The sequence below is a fragment of the Glycine max genome, chromosome 7 (genome assembly GCF_000004515.6).
Source record: "Glycine max cultivar Williams 82 chromosome 7, Glycine_max_v4.0, whole genome shotgun sequence".
Lineage (NCBI taxonomy): Eukaryota > Viridiplantae > Streptophyta > Magnoliopsida > Fabales > Fabaceae > Glycine > Glycine max.
The window spans coordinates 15,246,438-15,268,313 of NC_038243.2; the positions used below are offsets into that span (position 1 = coordinate 15,246,438).

Below are 21,876 nucleotides of genomic sequence, written 5' to 3' on the forward strand. Positions count from 1 at the left end.
TATTGCACTTCAAGTAGAAAAAATAGAATGGACAGGTTGAGTTTATCCTCTTTTAATTGATATATATTACTAAAATTATAGACTAACGCGATTAATGTGATCGCAATTACAATTATATTAAATCTAAAATGATACAACAATAAACTAGATATACCCCGCCGTTAGAGAAAATAAAAAATCTTTCTAATACAAGAAGACCTATATTACTAAAATAAATACAACAGGTGCGCTTGTCTATACATAATAAACTTAATATTACTAATAACCTCTATTATAGAAAATTGATAATTTTCAATACACTTATGACCCCAAAAAGCTTTATATTGGAACTGAAATCCCAATCGTAAATTGTTTTTTCAAATCTTAGTGATGATATGCAAACACTTTTATATCAATTATTATTTTTTATTTTTTTCTTATCCTATCATATCATCATACACTTTTTTCTCTTTTCCTCTGCAGTATTGAATAGAATTTGGTGTCCACCAAACTTTTCCCTTATCTGCTAAGTAGATTGAGTCATCGACCCCAAGTGCAAAAAAAAAAAAAAAGGCTAAAAAGGAAGAAACGAAATTAATAAATTTTTATCTAGATATGAATGAGGTTGTCAATCAAAGCAGCTTTTTTCTTATCCCACTCATCCAAGCAACTCATGTGTGTCATAAGCCTTGTTGGCTTATTCGACTAGACTATATGTGCTTTGCATGCAAATTGAATAGTGGGGTGGTAGTTGGAACAGACTGAATTATCATTTGAAACCATTTGTGCAAGTTGCTATATATCGGCAGAGTATGATACCAAACTTGCTCGAGTCTTGACTATTTGCAAGCTTGCGTTTCTTTAACCATCTAAACTCCAAGTAAATATGTGAAAATTGCAATGGAAATTGGCAAGGAAATGTTTCAATTAGTACGCAACTGTTACTTTTGAGCTATATGCAGCCAATTATTGACTTAGCTGGGTCAAGGCAATTAAGTGAATGCCCGCAATAAAGGCAAATAATATTCTCAATTGACCACTCTCAAAACATGTGACAAGAAACTAACATTATTGGCTTCAAAGAAATGACAAGAAAGAGAATGCAATTTGGATGAAAAATATATTGGATAATTAGGAATCAATAATCAAGTAGGGAAATCACAAGAAATATAAACATCTTAATTGTTCTAATTAAATTTGCTTCTAAGGCAAAGTAAAAGAAGAGGAACCAGGTTGTCTAAGAGGGACTTTGACAACATCTCTAAAACCTTTTACAACCCCTACATCTTCATCCATGGTAAACAGATCCTCCGTTTCCCTCATGATAGCATGGACCAACACAACCACTAAGGCAACACACATACCAACTATCACATTGTAGGTTACATTTGTAAGTACAAGCAAACCAATGGTGATCAACAACAAAGAGATAACCACCAATCGCTCATCCATCTCAAACCTCAAAATCACCAAAGGGGTATCTCGTAGGAAATATAAGTACAGCCATGCAATCATCATAACAACTAATATGATCAAAGAAATGGGGTGTCCTAGTAAGCTAAGGAAAAGCACAAGCAGTATGATAATCACGTAGTTTGCTCGAAAATGTTTGGCATTTGTGTTGATTCTTTGGATTGCACCGAAGAAGGAAGATGGAAGTTTGAGATGACAAGTTTGGAGCATTTCACTCCATGGTCTTGTTGTGCCTAGACCGTCTTCAATGCGCTCTTTGGCCTGTGAAACGAAAACTGAGTTTGAATTTGATGAAGCCTCTTCTGAGATTGTTCCATATGTGGTCATTTTTTTTTTCTGTATATTGAGAGAAAGGTGGAGAAGGAATGAGAGTGAAGGCAATTTGGCGGATCTTAGGAAAGGAAATGATTGCTGTTTGAACTAATGAATCAGACTGCAACATAACAAACCCACACATGTTTTGTGGATCTCTTCTTCGCCTTTCTAGGACAAGCTCTCACAAAACATGATACACTCAACACTATTTTTTTCTTTTTTGTAAATGGAAATTCATTAAACAAAAACTAAAATTAAACTAAATTCAATAAGAAATTCCAAGAACCAACAAGGCTTTGTTGGTCCGAATGATCCTTAACTCCGTCCCCTTAAGGTTTAAGATTCGAGCCTTGTGGATGAAAAAAAAAATAATTAGAAGAAGAGATCCACTAAAACCAACTAGGATTTGTCATATATTAAATAACCGGTCATAAATATTTTAAATTATGATATAATATTTTTTTTTATTTTAAGAAAATTAATTTAGAAATAAAAATGAAAGAGTAAATTAAAAGGAAAAATTGGTTAAAAATATCATGTTTAATCAAATTCAGTATAAAATGTTTTTTGTGTGTTAGATTATTGAAATTCAACATTAATAAAAAAAAATATTGAGAAGAATAAGTTAAACAAAACTTACTCATTTTTTGAAGATTGGTTGTTCACCCACATGGTCGTCGATTGTGAAGGCTGCTAGTTTCCTAGATCGTCCCTTTAAGTATCGTGTAGGCAATGACGAAATTTCTGTGTTCTACGATAATTGGCTGGGTGATGGTCCAATTTGTGATTGCATGGACTACGTGCATATTAGTGATACGCAGCTTCTCATCCGAGATGTTTTGGTTAACGGCCAATGGAGTTGGGGGAAGTTTTATTCTATTATTCCTGACGAAGTCAAGAATAAAATGACGAGCTTGGTTATGGATGATAATAGCTATGATATAATCATATGGGGGCAATTAAAATCAGGAATTTTCACTGCCAAATCTGCCTATGAGTAGTGGATTCATGAGCCTGCCAATCATAGTAATTTTCCAGGGGACTGGAACTGGGTCTGGAAGCTTCAAACACCTGAAAATATTAAACACTTCACTTGGCTGATTCTGCAAAACAGCCTCCCTACTAACTTTTTCCGTACTAAGCGTCATATCTCTTTTGATCCCTTTTGTTGCAGGTGTGGGCTAGAAGACGAGAGTATTATTCATTTGCTTAGAGATTGCAGTGAGGCGAGAGAAATTTGGAGTCACATAAATATGTATGCTGATACTGATTTCTTTGCAATGAATGGAGATACATGGTTCGTAACTCAGCTCAAGTGACACGGTGTTCATTTTGCTTGTGTTTGTTGGTTCATTTGGAAAGCAGGGAACGTTGAAGTGTTTGAAGATCAGGTGTGGTCTGCTTGGTATACTCTAGCACTTCTTCAAGGTTCAACAAAGGTCAACAATACTCCTTCTCACCGTCTGGTTGCTTGGACACCACCTGTAGCAGATTTTGTTAAGGTTAATGTTGATGGTAGCTCCTAGGGAAATCCGAGAATGTCTGGCATTGGTGGGATTCTACGGGACTCTAATGGTAAATGGCTTACGGGTTTTAGTAGTTGTGGCGGTATCACTACCAATATGACAGCAGAATTATTGGCGATCCTGCATGGCTTGCGTGTTGCTTGGAATTCTGGCTTCAAACGGGTCATTTGCGAAACTGACTTATGACTTGGAATCTGATCCAAGAAACTCTCTCTGGCACCCTCAAGCTTCTATCCTCAATCAGCTAATGAATGGCCAAGAATGAAAAAGAACAAACAATTCTGCTCGGAATTCTTCTAATACGAAAAAAAAAATATAAAAATAGTAAATATACAGAGTACATATATCCTTTACATCATAAGTTTCTCTGGAGTACAGCCTTCTTTGGGGTTTCCCTTTGTGAGACAACTTATAATACAAAAGCGAGAACATAAGTACTACTATGGTTACACAGATTCTGCTGGTCTATCCTTGGCAACTGAAGAAGGTTCAGCAAGCAGATCGCCAATGCTCACAGGTGGACCGATGCTGCATCGAGCTGTGTTATGTATCTCGATGGCATCCTTTATTTTTTGAAACTGAAATTTTCAAATGAACCATTAGCTGATTGTGAAATTACAAGATTTGGCTCCCAGCATTCTATATAATTAAGTTCAATCCATTATTGTAAGCTTATTTTTTATATCCATCATCGTATATTTGCTTTGCTATTAGGCATTTCACTTTCCCAGCAAGTTTGTAGGCAAGTCTTGTCCTTAGTGAGAAACATAGATAAGTGAACATGTGTTTCTATGCACTTGATTATCCCCTATACTAAATTCAATTTAGCCCAAGGGTCTTTATGCAAATGATGCAGGATGCTAAAAGAGAAAATGCCTAGGCATCATCAATATTAAAAATCACTATGCATCAGTTTTATGCAATATTGCATTTCTTTCCTCTAAGTTATATAGTATATAATAATGCTTGGCAAGGCGAGAAGATAAGAGTGTTTTCAGTTTATAAAATATTTTTTTATTTCCATTTCATAAATAATTACAGAAAAGTAAATCTTGTTTTTACTTTGTTTCTTGTTTTCAAATATTTACACAGGAAATAGCTAGTGAATGTTTCCTGTATAAATCTTTGAAAACAGGAAATGAAGTAAATATAAGATAGCATTTTTGCAATTATTTATTTACCAACACACAAAATAGCAACAAAATATTTTTAAAACCAAACTGGCCCTAAGTTTCAGTATAGACATTCTTGGACAGTGCCAATCAGCAACTGCTGCATATTCGCTTACAGTAAAGCCAGAAATGCTAACATAACCAGAAATAAATAGAAAAAATTACCTTGGCAAGTGAACATGAAAATGATTCAAGCTGCCCCTCAGTCCCACGATAAAAGTGGAAGTAAGGAAGTACTTTAACATTCAGTCTTTTACACATTGGCTTATTCTCATCAAAATTTACTTTGAGGAAAACAATTTCAGGGTGTTCTTCAGCTGTTCTGCATAGCTGCCAAATCCACATCAAGACTCAGGACATCTGTGATATAATTTCAGCAGCATGCAAACAAAATTGTAAAATAATTTTACAAATATGACCTAACTTAAATTTGTTCGGGCTGTAAAGATGATAAAACAGAACACAAACACACAAACTACTACTGGAGTGCTTCTTTATTTATGGATATCGAGGTAGGCTCCCAACTAACAGTCAATTACTCCCTTTGCTCCTATTTATAAGACCCAAGTTTGAATTGGTGCTTGTTCATTTTTATAAGACTCAATCTATAACATTTCTTGCATTAATTATTTTTAGACTAGAAATACCCCTCATTAAAAGATGAGAGAGAATGTATGGACAAACAATTAGAAGAGAGAGAAGTATTAATGACAAGGATAGTTTTGGAAAAATTTATAAATTTAAGACAAATTTATTATCATCAACTAAATTAACTACTTTTCTTAATCCTATTGAATTAGGTAATTGGGTCTTATATATAGGAATAGAGGGAGTACTTTTTTATTTTTAGAGGAAAAATACAGGCAGTAGAACAGAAGAAAATGGGAGAAAGGTGTCTCTCAATTTACAGAACTTAACCCAAGTCACAGGGCCAAAATTTATCTAAAAAGTCCCCCCCACCTCTCCCCCTCTCTCACTCTCCCTCTCTATAACTAATTTCTCTCCAGCTCTACTCTTTGTCTCTCTCTTCTAAATCAGTAACTAACTCCCCTCCTCTTCCTACACCAAGTGTCCCTTTTTCTTCATAGGACATACTCTCCAAATCTTAGGCCCAAGACTCATTTGATCTAACAATGGGCCCATTTTCTCACTTTGGTCCCTATTAAAAAAGAACTTTTTTATTCAGGTATAATTAATTTTTCCCTCTCCCCTTCATTGTTGTTTACAGTAAGCACCAAAGCGGATCAAGGATTCTTCAACAAGAATTAGACAACCAAGATCCTCATATAGTAGTAGCCTCTAATCAAGAGTAACAATTGGGAGATGAAAGAGGGGGACAGGCCATAGACTTCTAAAGCAAGTCAATCAATGGCCATGAAAGCATTTATTCAGTAAGTGTCCAATGCAATAGAAACTTCAAAGGTTTTATTTGTCAGAGACAGAAAAAAATAATAATATAGACTTGCAAATTAGTATCACTCCTTGAACCAAGACATAACATGTTGCCCATGTTAACCCCATATGACATATAACCCAGCCATTTGCATAACTGTTATTAATCCTTTTTTGGGAGTTTTTTTTTAAAAAAGGAAAATGCTCTAAAAATGTGGCCACAGGCAATATCTGATTCAAATTGAGAAATATGTTTTGAAGATATGGGTGCAGACAGTATCTCAAACACAGCCTCTTTCAAATCAGTGTGACCTCAAGATCCTATTCTAATTCATTTAAGAGTACCAGGACCAGCATGGAATAGAATGGAATGCCAAGCATCCAGATCAGTACATTCATAACAATGGAGACCAAAGTCACTATCCTCTAATTAAGACACCAGCCAACATTCAGTATAGTTTTTAGATGACCATGAATATTAGATCAGTGATGATTTTAGGACTTATTTAATTTTGAACATGTAATCAACAATGTACAATTGAGACCGACCATATGTTGTTGTGACAAATAAAAAATCCTCTGAAAAGTATAATAGTGAAAGGGTGAAATTCAAGAAGTAAGGGGAACCTTGGGGAATAATGCTCGGCAAGAAGCACACCAAGTTCCATAAAATTCAACAATAACTAGTCTATCCCCAGCTTGACTCATAGCACTCAGAAATTCTTGCGTGGAGTGAATGTCAATCATATTTGGTGCATTCTTTTCCCACCATTTTGGCTGACCTGTTTCAGCAACAGTTGCAGATACCTGAAGTGAAGTGAGTAAAATCAAACAAAAGCTGTGAGAAAAACACATTATACTTTAGTAACCCATAGAATTGACTATTAATCAAGAAATATGGTAAAAAAAAACAAAGTGTAGTCATTTTTTTACTATAGGCAAGAGTTCCTTCTGCACTATTTTTGAAAATAATTAACTTATTCACATATATACTCTTGATCAATAAAAACCAAAGGTAAAAAACAACCTAGCATTGATTTGTGTGAGTAAATGAATCATTCCAAATATTTATAAGCCCTCTCAGATGGTCTAGAGAGAACATTTGAATAGCATCAAACGGACAAAACTCAAAGTTGCAATGGAAAGAGATAATTCCAATACAAATAGCATTAGCACTATTCATTATATTTTAATTCGTTCACAGATAAAATTAGAATCAATGCCAAGAAGAAGCTACTTCTAAAGATAAGGTTAGGGGTAGTCACAGAGTCTTAATAAATATCACTTAATTGCATGTGCAAGCTCAATAAAGTAGCAACTAAGGGTATGTTTGGGTAAGCTTCTCTAGAAGCTCTTATAGGAAAAGAAAAAAATGAAATGAGCTTCTCCATAAACTAAAGAGAGCTCTCCATTAGCTAATTTGTAGATGTCCTCTCATCTTTTAGAGAAGCTATATGACAAAACTTCTAAAAATTAGCTAATGGATAGCTCATTTTAGCTTATGAAAAAGCTCATCTCATCTTTTTCTTCGTATTTTCTTCTCTTAGAAGTGCTCCTAAAAAAGTTTACCCAAACAGGCCCTAATGCAGTTTAGATCATCTAAGTACACAATTCATTGGTGATCACCACAAACTAAAAGCATCACGTTAATAGAAGGGGAATACTAAAACAGCATACAACAGAGCTGGGAGCCTTCTTTCTCGACCTGTTACTATTCTGTACAAAAAGGGAATGCTACATAGCACTGATCCGTTTTTCATTCATGTGAGAATGCATAGTACTAAGCCCCAAATATTGAATTACAGACACGTGATTCCAATTCTTATAGCCTGGCAACAAATATCTGGTTTGTTATTGCTTCTAGCTAGTCCTCACATTCTATTCACAAGGAATGATGGATGATGACCAAGAGATGAAAAATTCTACTCCAACAATAAAAAAGAACTGAAAATTTGGTTAATATTGTCATTCATTTCATGATCGTGAATTTTAGCATCCAACCCAAGCATGTTTCGAAAATGGGCCATAAGGCAACAAAGATAGCAAGTATCTTTACAGTTGGCTATCCCTAGAAACCAGCAAGCAATAACAATGTCAACAGTATACCATAGTAGCATGAAAAAAAAAAATGTGCAAGAGCTAAGCCGTTTTGGTATCAGCAAACTATGACGAAAAGTAACAGAGTAAGTAATCAAATTACTCTTTAATCGTGTGGTCAGGGATTGAAACCCTAGACCTGTGTTTGGAAGATATTAGCTTCTTAAATGAACTTGAGTACCTAATGAAATTACTTTTTGAAAGATGACTATATATATATATTTGAGAGAGTTGTGCGGTAATTTGCAACCTATAATCAGAAACCAGAGCAACACAATAACATATCTTGCTATACTTCTATGGTTGACTAGAAAAGAAACATGGAATGGAAGTGTAAACAAGTTAGTTAATTGAGAATGCATTAGAATAAGGAGGGAGAGAGAAGTGACCTTGAAAGAAAGCAAATGCTTTCTGGGGGGGAAAGCAAGAGTAGCTGGTGGCGCTGGCCTAGAAGAAGAATAGGCGAGAGGAGAGAATAGGATCTTAGCAGAGAAAGGTGAGGGGGTGAAGAAAGAGGAAGAGGAGAACCGAAAGGGCTGAAACTGTAATCGAATAACATCAACATGTGCCATTTACACAGCAAGGAGTAATAGCGCTACAAATACAAGCAAGGTAGAATTAGACACATGAGGATGTGTTGGTGTCTGAATGAGTGAGATAGATATAGATTGTGTTGAGCAAAGAGAAGAGAAGCAGATAGATAAATGAATCGTGCGAACCAAATGAAATGGAATGGCGTTCCCCAAACTATAATTGATATTTTTCCTTTTGCTTTTGGGCTCCCCTTACCCCTCCTAGGACCTTACCCACCCCCAATCCAATAGCTCCTCTTTTTTTTTTTATACCCATTAATCATTTCGTATTCAAAAATATTCCTAATCCACTTTCTCACACTTTTTTTTAACATATTTCTCTCTTATTAGTTGAAATTAAGATTTGCTAAAAAAAAACACACAAAATTTAATGGATCTCATTCATTTTTAAAAAATATTAATAAAAATGTTAAAAGAGTGTACGGCTAACATTCCTTTTTTAAAATTTTGTATTTATTCAAATAAAAAATTACTTCTGTCTTATTTTTAATTTAACTAAATTTGTTAATAAATTTGAATTACTAATAATTAAGAACTTGTAAAAAATATTAAAAAAGTATATTGTAAGCGTTTAATCTAATGGTTTGATACTCTCTTTCCATTTCTACACTTGGGAAGTCCTTATTGGAGGTTTTTTTTTTCACATGAGAGATGTGAAAAGAGAACAGGTGACAAATTCAAACTCTAATTCCATGATCACACTTTAGTTTTAAAGTGTAAATTTGGATAAAATATATTATATAAAAATTCCATCTAAGTGAAGACTCTCATAACTTTTAATATTATTAATTTCATATATATAAATTTAATAAAACACCAAAATTTAATTTTAATATTAAGAAAAACAATATATTTAGATTGAATTTAATATTTTTAAATAATATAAAATATTTTTACATGAATTTTATTTCTGTCTACTCTCTTTTTTATTCATCTAAATAAGTTGGGAAAAAAATCCACTTTCTTTTATTTTTCATTTTATTTTCCTCTCATTTCTTTACTTCTTATTTCGCTACTTATCTAAACTGATTTCATCGTAGTGATATGTAGAAGTGAAAGAATATTATGTATAAAAAAAAATATAAAAATAGTGAAAGAATACTGGGCAAATAGTATTATTTCAGGAATTGATATTTATGTGGAAGCATTTGACATGTAACAACAGCATCTTTAATAGGTAAAATTTAAGTAAATTATTTTGAATCCTTTATCATATGTTAATTCGTCACTACAATGTTATAAAATAGTTAAACAACTCATATTTTACAACCGTTGTTTATATAAGGAACCAAGGCTTAATTTTTTAAAAAAACAATATGACATGTAAATCATCTCCAATGACAAAAATAAATAAATAATTATGTTTAAAAATAAGCAATTCATTAAACAACCAGCATTAACGATACTCTATGTAGTCCGGAAAATAAAAAATATTACTATTGAACCAAAGACTAACACCCTCCAAGTATAGAGTGGGTATACAAGTGAGACGCCAGAAATAATGATGTGTTTGATAGAAAGGGAAAAAATAATTTTGGAAAGGAATTTGTACTTTTTTTGTGGGATCATATTTTTTCTATTTTACTTTAATTCAAAAATTTGTTTTTTATTTTCATCCTCTAAATCAATCACATCCAAAAATATTTTCCATCTAAACTAGAAGTATATTATTAGTGGTATGCCGGAAGAGGAACAAACAACTCAGGGAAATGCCAAAGTTAATAAGGGAATCTATATATGGAAGAATCACATATTGTGAGAGAAGCTCCACCATTGATAGAAGTACCTAATATAGTAATATACTTGTGCTATTTGCGTGCTTTCTTTCTTAACAGACAGACAGGTGGAATAATGCCTATTCCTACGAGGCCTGCCCAATAACAGAAGCTGAAAACATGAAACTTATGCGAACAGTATCCAATTGAAATTGAATAATAAAGCTCATATGGAAAACATTAGCAAATGTGTCAGTGAAATTATGAACTAAGTAAGGATATGAAAAACTACAGTAATTCAAACTAAAATTAATTTAAGCCAAGGAAATTACACATTATACACCTATTCCTTCTACTGCATCTCATCATGTTCATATTCAGAGCATCTCTCCTAAAACTAGAAATTTCACTACCATCTCATGCAGCTTGCTTGACCATCTATCTACCAGAGTTTTATTTAGGAATTGGGACAAAGTTCCATAGGTGCTTTTGGTGCTATTTTTCAATCAGAAATGAAGTTTCATCTCAACAATTCGCGTAATAAAAGTTTGCATTAAAAGATCATCAAGGATTACTGAAATAAAACTCCTGTTTTAATAATAAAAAATAAAATACACCAAAAATCCCTACATAACAACAACTACTACATCTCCTTTTATTATTCATGCAGGAGGCAGAAGAACAGAATCCGGAAACGAGTCAGAGCCATTATTAGGCGCACCCTTGATGTCAAGAATGGAAGTAACCAAATTATAAATCTGAACATTCTCAAAGGAGGGTATCTTCTTCCCTCTTGCAAACCTAGGACCATGTCCAATAAATATAGTCCTCATTGAGAAAAAGGCGTTGTCATAACCATGTGCACCGCCACATTCCTTCTTACCAGTTCTGTTCTGCTCAACCTTAAAACCCTCATCCGCCAAACCAATTATGGGCGGAATCCGATCACTGTCCGAGTAATGAAGCCTCTCAGGCAAATCCTCCTTCAAATAAACCTTCAATTTGGCCCCATTCTCAACTTTTCCCGAATTCAACCCTTCATTCATCTTAGCAACAACATGTGCCGGATCAACAGAAGGAGGAGGACGAATAGAGAGTATTGGAGTAAAATACTGGACCCAATCTCGTGGAATCTGGATCCAAGGCGCCAAATCATCCAAAAAGACAAGCTTTGTATCGCAGGTACCAACCATGCCATGGTCACCAACCATGATAATATGAACATCCTGAAAAACCCCTCTTTGTTCCAAACCCTGAATGAGGCTCCCTATAATGGCATCAATTCTGGCAACGGATTGAGTGATTTCAGAATCATCAGGACCAACCCGGTGACCCTGATGGTCAGGGTCCTCAAAATAGAGAGTAATAAAAGAAGGAATTTGATGAGAGGGTAAATCGAAATAGTTGAGAACAGTGTCTACTCTGTCCTGAAAGGGGACAGATCCGTTGTAGGGTTGACAAAAGGCTGTAGGGCAAGTCCAGGGGCCTTTGTGAACCTCGGAGCCAGGCCAGAAGTAGGTGGCGGCGGAGAGGTTGTTGAGGAGGACGGTCTCCCAGAGGGGTTGGGCGAGCCACCACTTGGGCTCGTGGCTTTGCATGGTGAATTGTTGGCCGGTGAGGGGGTCGAAGAAGACGTTGTTGACGATGCCGTGGTGGGGAGGGTAGAGGCCGGTGACGATGGAGTAGTGGTTGGGGAAGGTGAGGGTGGGGAAGACAGGGATGAGGCCGCTCTCGGCCTCGGTGCCGTCTTGGATCAGACGGCGGATGTTCGGAGTGGGGGCCTTGAACTGGTACCCGAAACGGAAGCCGTCGGAGGAAATGAGGATCACCACGGGGTGGTGGAGCTTGGCGGTTGCTGAGGAGGAGAAGTAGACGGCGAGGAGGAACATGGAAGCGATCAAGAGGAGAATGCAATAAGTGAATGTGGAAGAAGAACGCTTGCTGCGGGAGAGGAGGAGAGCTGATTCTTCTTCTTCTCCCATCAATCTGCCCTTTCTTCTTCTTCTTCTTCTACTACTCTACTCAGATCTCAATCACAAGAAACCCTAACTTTTATATCTTCTTCCTCACCACCTCAGCAACAAAAACAATCAGCACAAATAATAACGATTTATATTTTTTAATTAATAACAAACTGTTTTTAACTTCAAGTCAGAAGAAGGTTGCATGCGTCATCAAACTGATTTGATGCAGTTGTGGTCTTCTGGATGGATTTAATTTGTTTGTGGGTTTAGAAATTTGTTTTGACTTAATTATGTGATTTGTTGTTATTTTGACTTAATTGTGTTATAGCATCTTCAATGTAAAAAACTTACATGAATTTTTTAACATTTTTTTTTCACATTATTTTTTGTGATCTTCACAGTGTTATATCATTCATAAAAAATTTACTTATAATTTTACTTCAATGTAAGAAATTTAAATATTAGAATTTCTTATATAAAAAAGTATTATTAGTAACTAAAAAATATATTTTATCACATCATTATGTTCCAATGCAAAATAACTCACAATAAATCATTTTTTTAACCTAAGAAATCATAGAAGTCCAAATTGGAGATGCTCTTATTCTATAAGTATAATTGTGTTTCCTTTTTCTTTTTATGTGATCGTGTTATTTACATCGAAAATTTTGATTTTTTATTTTTAATAAAATATTTTTTTAATCATATTTTTCATCTATAAGATTGAATCGAAGATTTTATTTAAAGAAATTCAACAAAATTTAATTAAACCAAGAACTTATTAATTGTGTTGCCTAAATACAGTTGTACACATAATTATATTTTGTTATATAACATTGTTTGAAAGCGTCGATTTGAGATTTCATTGGTGTCCTTTGGATGAAAATGGTGCATTAGCATAACTCTTTGATCCTTTGGATGCATTAGCATTTTAACTAGTGAGTGCTACAGTTATTTCGATTCTCGAATACTTATTTAATTGTTATTATAGAGGAGTCCAAAAATAATTAGATTTTAAATCCGTATATATTAAATTATATACTTATATTCACTAGTTAAAATTTTAAAATGAAAATTTTTTGTTTTCATTTTCTAGTTGTTTACTGTTTTCATTTTCACTGAAAATGTTTTCAGAAATCAAACCAAACACATCTCCATCACTATTTTCTGTTTTCAGTTGAGAACAGAAACTTCATTTCGATTAAAATGAAATTGCGGTGATAATGAATGTAATTTTAAACAAATCTAAAAATACAAAAAGACAAGAAGTCAATATATCATAAATTTTCAATATTTTTATTTCATGAAAACAGAAAACAAGAAGTCAAATCAAACATGTTTTCAGAATTCAAATCTTAAATAAAAATAGGAAATGAAAACAGAAAATGAAAATACAAATTAAACACACCCTTAGTTTGCCTATTTACAATTTATTAACGGTAAGTCATTAATAAAATTTAACGCAAGTTTTGTGATATAGAGTCATTAACATCTTTAAAAATAAAAGTCATTCATCAATGAATTTAACAGTAAGTTTTGTGAAATTATTTTCATTTTATTTATTTGTAAAAATAAAAAAAAATATTTTTCTTTAAAAAAATCATCTTATTTATTTTGTGGCAAAAATGATGGAATATCACATTTTTTAAAAATATTATTCAAAGTAACAATGCAGGAGGTAAAATCTAAATTATTACGAAATGAAAATAATTTATGTATGCATAAATTATTAATTTACATATTTTAAATTTAGTATATCAATTTTTTTTAAAAGTAAATAATTATTTTAAAACAAAATTTTAAAATTAATATTACGTTATTAGTTTTCTCTAGATTTTTAATAATAATTATAATAATAATAATAGATGAGATGTAAAATATATACAAAATAATATATAAAATTATTAATATATGATCAATTGTTGAAAAAAATACAAATGCTAAAATAATACTTAATAATTGTTTTAAAATATTAACAATATTAAATATGATAAGATTCAATCAACCCTGTTGTTAATTATAACTTTCAATCGATGGCCGATATTAATTTGAAGTGAAGTTAACATAATGAACGATTATTATATGGCTTTTGATCAATGGGGGATTGTTATCCATCCTTATAGTTACAAGCCACATTCAATTTAATTTCATCTAAGTGTTTTTTATTTATTATTATTAACAACTGGATGAGTTAGATGTAATTAAACATGAATGTACTAGTATATCACGAATAAATGATTTCTTTTATCATCCTACCATAACGTGGATATTTGATGATGATTTAAATATATATTCTTTTATCCATTATATCTTATTAATAGTTTCCCCTATATCTTATTTACACATTTTATCAGTGACAAATTCTATTGAAAAATTTAATTAATCATCTTTAATGATTTTTTTTAATCATATTTTTTCATCACACCTTAAACACGAACAAGATTTGACTTAAAAAATCAAGTTCTTTTTGAGTCAATAACTTATTAATATATTCTATAAAATAATCATAATAAGTTTCTCTAATCATAATAAACCATTACAGACCTTTAATATAAAAACAAACAAGAGCTTTAATATAAAATAATCTTTTGAATTATTTTAGAATAATTATTTAAAAAATTAAGAAATTCAACATTGGGATGAGTATATAAAACATTTTACCTACTGTGGGTATATAAAAGAGAAAGAATGACTGAAATTAAATTACGTAACCTAACCCAGTGAAGCGCAGTGGCAGTGAAGCGGAGGTGGCGGAGAAGGGAGGCAGAGAGGTTTTGGCAATTTCTCTGTTCTACTGGTAAGCGAAAATGAATTATTCAGTGCGACGAGTGTTGCCAATGTCAAGGGTTGTTCTTCGGTCCTACGCCACTGTCACTGCGAAACCCAACGATATTCCATTTCAGCCCAAACTTGCTAACTCCGTTAACCTCATCGGTCATGTCCAGTCCCCGATTCAGTTCCATGTCTCTCCCAACGATGGCTACGTCTGGGCCTCCACCGTTATCACGCGTCAAGACTCCTCTGACCTCTCTTTCTCGTTCGTATCTCTTTCTCTCTTCTTCTTCATCGCTAACCCCAATCTCATCTTATTTTATGTTATTGTTATGTTAGGATTCCGGTTATATTTGAGGGTGATCTCGCTCATACTGCCAAATTTCATCTCAATCTAAATGATTGCATCCACATTGCTGGAAAACTCACCACTGATTCACCCCAATTGGAACACCTCCACCCCCAATCTAATATTCAGGTACCTACCTCTCTTTATCTTCACTTTCATTTGTTTACTACTACATTGCATTCCAATCTCTCTTCTTTAGTTTAAAAAATTAATTCATTAATAGGTTATGGTACAAACCCTCAATTTTGTTCAACGATATCCCCAACCCAACACCACCACATCAATTGATTTGAAACCTCAACCTCAACCTCAACCAGAACACTCCATACGTAAGTACACTAGTTAATTATATCAATATCAATTTTAATTTGTCTCTTCTATTTTCTAGTTTAGTATTTGGGTTGTTTCAACATTCCAAAATTTTGCAATTTGTTTTTATTTTTTTTACAGCCAGTGCAAAGAAAAACCCGGATTCTTCTTCACCGAGTCCCTGGAGAGACCTTCTAGATAATCCCATGCAGTGGCGTGATTTCCGTGAAAGCAAACGCAATGGATTGGTAGTGACTGCCTCATGACTTATCTTTCTCTTTTTGACTAATTTATCTGGGGATCCATCCTTTTACACCTCTGTTTACTTAGTACAGGTAAAACCAAAGCACCCTGATTTCAAACGCAAGGATGGCTATTCTCTCTGGCTTGGCAAGGATGAAAAGTGGGTTTTGCCTAAATTGGAAGAACTTCAATTTGATGTTCCAACTGCTATATCCAAAAAAGGTCTGTCTCTGTCTGTATAAATCATAAAGGCCTCATCCATCATAGATAGTCAGTCATATTTGAGATGCATGATAGAGTTGGTGCAAACAGATTCTCAGTCTGATTTGGGGTTTATATCTAATTAAAAAAAACAAATTTATATTTTTGATTTTTTAGCCTGGAGATGCTCTCAATTTGTCATGTTTGTTTTTCCTGTGCCACTTAAGATTATTCCTTATGTCCTACTTCCATTTATGCATCGTATTTTGTTTTAAAGTACACATGTCTCAGGTGATGGTGGTGAGTCCTGGAATGATTTGGTGCAAAACTATGCTAACTGGTGGGATAATAGATTAAATAAGGTAATCCCATTTTCTGTTTTGTCCTTGTGTTCTTAAATCTTTACAAGTTTATATTACTTTATTAGAATTTTTTGTATTGAGTTACTAGTTCATTTTTATTATCAGAGGAATGCAAAAGCTCCCGATTTCAAGCACAAAGAAACCGGTAAAGGGTTGTGGCTTGATTCTTCATCAGAGTGGGTGTTAGAAAAATTGCCGCCACCTCTGAAGCCTAAACAAAGTGTAGATACTGAAAGGACACTGGTTTCATAAGCAATGGACAGTGAAGCAGAAAATGGAGTCATTCTCTGTGTTACACTTCCATGTAATTAACTTATGCCTTCCCAAGTTCTGTTTTTGTGATATTTTTTTTTTATAAAACTAAGCATTTCAACCATTCGGCTACTAAGCATTTGACTTGCAGTCTTTACCTAGGCGGATATAGATATATTAGCTAGCTGCTTCTGATGTGAAAATGCATTTATCATCAGACAGAATTTCTGCTACTTCTGTACATCCTTATTCCGCATATGAGGGGAAGTGTTTTTGCTCAATTGATGGTGGATTTCATGTTCCTAATATGAAAGTGCATTTTGGAATTTGTTTTTTTCACGAGCATGTTTATTTTCTATGTGAGCCATATGTGCAACGTGCAAGTCTTGGCTCAGTTAGAAAATGGCAAAGCTTGCTGTTGAACGATTGTTAATTCAAAACAAAATTCGTATAAAGTCAGAGGTTCATACCAGTATACGTATATGTGGTGGTACTAGGAACTCGGGAAGCACCCCAAATATTGATTTGTACGTGTCATTTGCCTAGTTAATTCTGCGTCATTTGAACAACACGGTAAATTTCCAGATTTATTTCGAAGTTGAAGGTATATAAAAATTTACTCACTAAGTGACTTTGTTTTTCTCCATCAAAATAGGGTTATGTACCAGACAGCTAGCTGCTTTTGATGTGCTAGTGCGATTACAATCAGGCATTCCTTCCTGCTACTTGTGTGCGTTTTTATTCCACTTATCAGAGAAAGGATTCCTTCCAAAAATTTATTGTGGATTTCATGTTTCAAAATTCATGGCTTCCTTGGTGATGCTCATAAGAAATGTGGGGAATTTGTTGCATTTAATAAATTCTTTGCCATTCGATTGTTCGAGACGCGCTGTACCGCAGGAGTACCCAAATCAAATGTCTTTTGAGTGCATTTGATTTGTTGTATGACTATATATAATAAATAAATACTTATTTCGTAAAAATAAAATAAAGAAATACTTATTTTATGTTTGGGGTAGTTTGTTTCTTGGATTTTTTTTCTTTAATATTGGAAATATTTTTTCTCTTCCGATAATAATTATAATTTATTACCTCATAATAAATCTATGAGAATAAATTTTTCCAATCATATATTCCTAAGAATAAATAAATAATCAGTGAAATAAATGCCCCCTTGATTTTTAAACTAATCTTGACACAAGACAAATCTAAAGATGGAGCTCTTGATATTTGATAAAAGTATAAAAATGTTACCAAGAAATACTTTATGTTAACCGGATCGAGTTCCACTAGAAAGGGCTAGTTTTGTAAAATGTGGTGAATTACAATTCAAGTTTTTGTTAGGGTGATGTTTACATAGTCTTCAACTGTGCCTTGAATATAGTTGTCTGACTTGTCTCCATAAAAGAAAATGTGGGAAATAACTTTGATTATTTGTACATAATCATTTAAGTTAAAACAATATGATTTGGGTGAATTTTAATTTCTATTTTTAGGGAAATCCGAATTGAACCAACGTGAAATTTGAGTTGGCTGAGTCTGGTTAAAATATATTTATATTTCGAAAAGCATCAAACCAGCAAATTGTTAGAAAAAGAAGTTATATCTGTTTTGATTAGAAGTGCAGAATTTTGAATGTTCATATTCAAATTTACTTTTCAAGATGGAGTTGGCATATCCATGCTTCCTTCTATTTGTTGATAATTCAGATGAAAATAATTAGCATTCAGAACTGAAAAGGGAATCTTATAAAAAGCGAGACTAATTCCATCACGTGGAAAACGGAAGAAACAGAGAAAATGTGTTTGTAGGAGGTGGGAGATCAAAAGAATCACAGAAATTATTACTTTGAATAGGAATCAACGAATAAAGAGGAATGGGTACCAAAACACTTTTCAATATTGTTTTGAAGATTCTTTATAACTGGTTTATGCCTTATGCTTGTTTTAGATCTGTCTTCTTTTTTTAATCATCAAGCGTGAGCATGATGTAATAACAAGAGTGTGGTAAAAGAGTGGATTGGTGTGAATAAATAAAGCATCGGAGTTTGATTAATTTGGTAAGGGAATTACTAAAAACAATAGGAAGAAGAGTCAGAAAATATCTATTCTTTCTTGAGACTTGAGTGGCAGATTACTCTCTATGGCTTGTGGAGAACTCTTCCAGCCAGTAAAGCAGCTTCCATCACAACATGTATAACTTCAATAACATCATCCACATCGCACGTGTTTCCTTTGAATGTAGGAGCCTTTGAGTTCTTAAAGTTATTCATACAATTTATGAATGTTTGGCTGCACTCTTGGCTTAGGTAGTCATCTGCATAACCCCACCATCAATCAATAGTTAACATGGTTACCATAAGTACCCCCATTCAGCTCTGTTTAGATCCACCCACAACCTTGTTCAAAAAATAAAATAGTAGTTCAATAAACTTTTGAGTAAATTACATTGGTCAGTCCCATGTGGTTTACTTTTATTATATTGGACACTCCTGTTTTTTTTTAACCCTACAAAAAACATCCCAATTGTTGGTTTTCCATTTTACTGACCACTTTGATGCTTTAGACATGAGAAAGTTTGAGACGGTCACATGAGAAACACAGTTTTTAGTAAATTTTCTCTGCCTAAAATGTTTTTAGTGAACACTCTATCTTGTTTTCTTTGGTCTTATCTCTCTTCTTTGCACCTCAATCTACCCAAAAACGGGAAGGACATTTAAAATTGTGTTTAACCCACTCTCTCCTTTAAGAAAAAGAGAAGCTAAAAAAGAAACTAGATTAAACACTACCTTACTACCTTGTCTCTCAATTTTCAGCCTCTCCAACCATACGATTTTCTAAGCCACGTGCTTGCAACAGAAAAAGTGCACTGACTGATTCAATATTTGTTTCAATGGTCTATTACCATTAAAGCTAATTTAGTGGAAACTTCAGTTATGTGTTTTATACGAAGACTGTACAAAATAAATAACAATCCTATCAAGATAAAGACAGTAGTACAAAAAAAAAAAAAAAAAACGAATTGAAGATCTAGGACCTGTTTATCAAAACAATTCAATTCCGAACCATGCTACCCACAAATCAATTTCTCATCCAAAAAAATTTTTCATATTGTAAGATGTATAGAACTCACTGTTTTTGGCTGACACACATTGATCATGCTTCATACAACAAGCGTCAAGGCCATCACAAGGTCTTTCTCCAGGGCATCCACTATACAAAAGTCCACAGTACTTGCCATATCTCAATAATGGAGGCACTGTCATTAATTAGCCCCCATGCCATAGTATACAAATTGAACCTTAATCCAATCAGCTAAATCTTCAAAAAAAAGAAGAAAAATAACACATACTAATAGAATTAGACATGTACCTGAGCAGAAACTTGACTCACATTGTCTACTGCACTCTTTGCCCTGCAGAAATATATGAAAAGTACAAATTATATATATATATATATATATATATATATATATATATATATATATATATATATTATATGTTACTTAAAAGTGGATAATTTAATTAAGCAAGAAGATTACCACAGAGACAGCGACTCCAGTGGTTTCAGCTCCTATGTTGAGGGCACGGACAGGAGTGGATAACAAGTTAAAGGCAAAAGTACAACAAAAGAAGAGAACATACTTGAATGAGGGGGCTGGAACCATGTTTTTTTTTGTAGGACAAGGAGATGAATTAATCTTAAGTTTGTGAAACTTGGTTTTGCTTAAAGGCTTTGATTTATAGGTAGGGACAAGGAGTGAGTGAGTGGTGTTGGATTGGATTCAGAACTAAGTTTTCAACACATGGCAGGCACAGCTCAGAGAAAGAGTGGAGGGTTGGTGGTTTGTTTTTTAGTGTCTCGTGACTGTATTATTGTCATTAATTTAATTTATTCTTTCCTAGCACTTTTTATATATGCCACATTACAAACTTTAATGCATTGCAACTATACAATTTTTACAACCAATACGCTGAAAGTCTTACTAATATTGTTTTAAAATTTATCATTATATTGTAAAGAAAAGAAAAGGCAGCAACAATGTCAAAACACGTCAAATTTAAATTCTCAATAATTACTAAGGAAACAAACCCTTATCCGGTGGAGGTTAGGTTACGCTCATTCTCTATCTCAACTCGTGAACAAATTCGTTGGTACTTGCTACCTATTTGTCCATTGAAGGCCAAATACCTATTAGTCATAATGAATTTGTATATTAGGTATTTACCAGCATTTTAATACTTTGAATAAATTACTCTCATATCTTTTGGACCGTTCGACTAAGTGTTCCATAGGTCATAGGAGCCGACTTCCACAACAACAACTTACGTATTTAGACCCTAAAGATTCAATGTTTGGTGTGTTGTGAATTGTTCAGTCAGGAGTATCCCATAAGGCAAAACTCCCACAATGATGATAATCCACATAACTCTAGTCATCTTTATTACATTGGTCACAAATCCGCTTTGAAAACCATTTGACTTTATTGATCGAGTGTGCCCTGATTCTCAAGATGTTCCTGACAGATCTAGAGCTATCAAATATGTGTCCCTTGAAACCGTTAGAATGCGGCATCAAGACCAAGCAATGCACCATGTCTTTGACATGTACGAGACGTACAACAAAGCATTTGTACCTGATACGAAACCGACAAGATCGCAGGTATACAAGTGCATGACCAATGAGAGCCAATCCTAAGAGAAGTGTAGAAGAATGTCGAAGGATATCTTGTACGGATCAGATTCATGATTAGGAAAAATGTTGACAAGGGCATTGAGCTTTTGAGTGCTACATTCTCTCTCTTTGTCTCCTTCAGTGTGACCATCTTTTAAATTATGTTTTAGTTAATTTAAGAAAAGAAAATTCTACCTGATTTTATGGAAACCTATGATCTAAGTACCACACGGAATTGAAGTCAATTCTCATACAAAAAATCACGTTTTATATGAGATGAACAAGTGATACTATAACGCTCTTGATTGTCGACTTCTTTGTAACTCATGCTTTACTAAATTTCATACAATGACACTTCACTAAAGTCTTAGTCGGTTAAAATTCTCCATCAATCAAAATCTTTCATAAATAACCTTTTTCAAGACTTCAACAATCATCCATGACAACTTCCAAGATCAATAGTTGTTCCTACCAAAAAATAGATATATT

At 33.5% G+C, this 21,876-nt stretch overlaps 5 protein-coding genes across 8 annotated transcripts; 1 reads left to right on the forward strand and 4 right to left on the reverse strand.

The window, feature by feature from the left end:
• Window positions 1–1,100: 1,100 nt before the first annotated feature.
• On the reverse strand, window positions 1,101–3,481 carry LOC100799802 (PRA1 family protein F2). Its single transcript, XM_003530148.5, has 2 exons — window positions 2,408–3,481; window positions 1,101–1,788 (listed from the first exon to the last, which is right to left on the reverse strand). Exon 2 carries the CDS (start codon window positions 1,777–1,779, stop codon window positions 1,183–1,185), a length of 597 nt encoding a protein of 198 aa, XP_003530196.1. The 5' UTR covers window positions 1,780–1,788; window positions 2,408–3,481; the 3' UTR covers window positions 1,101–1,182.
• A 109-nt stretch (window positions 3,482–3,590) lies between these two features.
• On the reverse strand, window positions 3,591–8,693 carry LOC100787640 (thioredoxin-like 2, chloroplastic). The gene is made up of 4 exons (XM_003529037.4): window positions 8,344–8,693; window positions 6,485–6,664; window positions 4,631–4,795; window positions 3,591–3,871 (listed from the first exon to the last, which is right to left on the reverse strand). Exons 1-4 carry the CDS (start codon window positions 8,524–8,526, stop codon window positions 3,740–3,742), a joined length of 660 nt encoding a protein of 219 aa, XP_003529085.1. The 5' UTR covers window positions 8,527–8,693; the 3' UTR covers window positions 3,591–3,739.
• A 1,863-nt stretch (window positions 8,694–10,556) lies between these two features.
• LOC100788170 (ectonucleotide pyrophosphatase/phosphodiesterase family member 3-like) lies at window positions 10,557–12,354 on the reverse strand. Its single transcript, NM_001317649.2, has one exon. The coding sequence runs from the start codon at window positions 12,242–12,244 to the stop codon at window positions 10,925–10,927; it is 1,320 nt and encodes a 439-aa protein (NP_001304578.2). The 5' UTR covers window positions 12,245–12,354; the 3' UTR covers window positions 10,557–10,924.
• A 2,559-nt stretch (window positions 12,355–14,913) lies between these two features.
• LOC100788700 (protein OSB3, chloroplastic/mitochondrial-like) lies at window positions 14,914–17,697 on the forward strand. 4 transcript variants are annotated; one of them, NR_183031.1, is made up of 8 exons: window positions 14,914–15,263; window positions 15,338–15,476; window positions 15,571–15,676; window positions 15,798–15,904; window positions 15,992–16,121; window positions 16,378–16,462; window positions 16,568–17,287; window positions 17,370–17,697. NR_183031.1 is itself a non-coding variant. In NM_001414673.1 (7 exons), exons 1-6 carry the CDS (start codon window positions 15,034–15,036, stop codon window positions 16,455–16,457), a joined length of 792 nt encoding a protein of 263 aa, NP_001401602.1. In that variant the 5' UTR covers window positions 14,914–15,033; the 3' UTR covers window positions 16,458–16,462; window positions 16,568–17,697. The 4 variants fall into 4 exon arrangements, 2 of the variants coding, with proteins under 2 accessions (NP_001401602.1, NP_001241452.1); NR_183030.1 differs by having other exon boundaries at window positions 16,392–16,462; NM_001414673.1 differs by having other exon boundaries at window positions 16,568–17,697.
• Window positions 17,698–18,719: 1,022 nt separating this feature from the next.
• LOC100500260 (uncharacterized) lies at window positions 18,720–20,410 on the reverse strand. The gene is given in 4 exon segments (NM_001248551.2): window positions 18,720–19,030; window positions 19,847–19,972; window positions 20,086–20,128; window positions 20,255–20,410. Coding segments are annotated over 4 exon segments (471 nt in total). The 5' UTR covers window positions 20,381–20,410; the 3' UTR covers window positions 18,720–18,854.
• Between the last annotated feature and the right edge of the window lie 1,466 nt (window positions 20,411–21,876).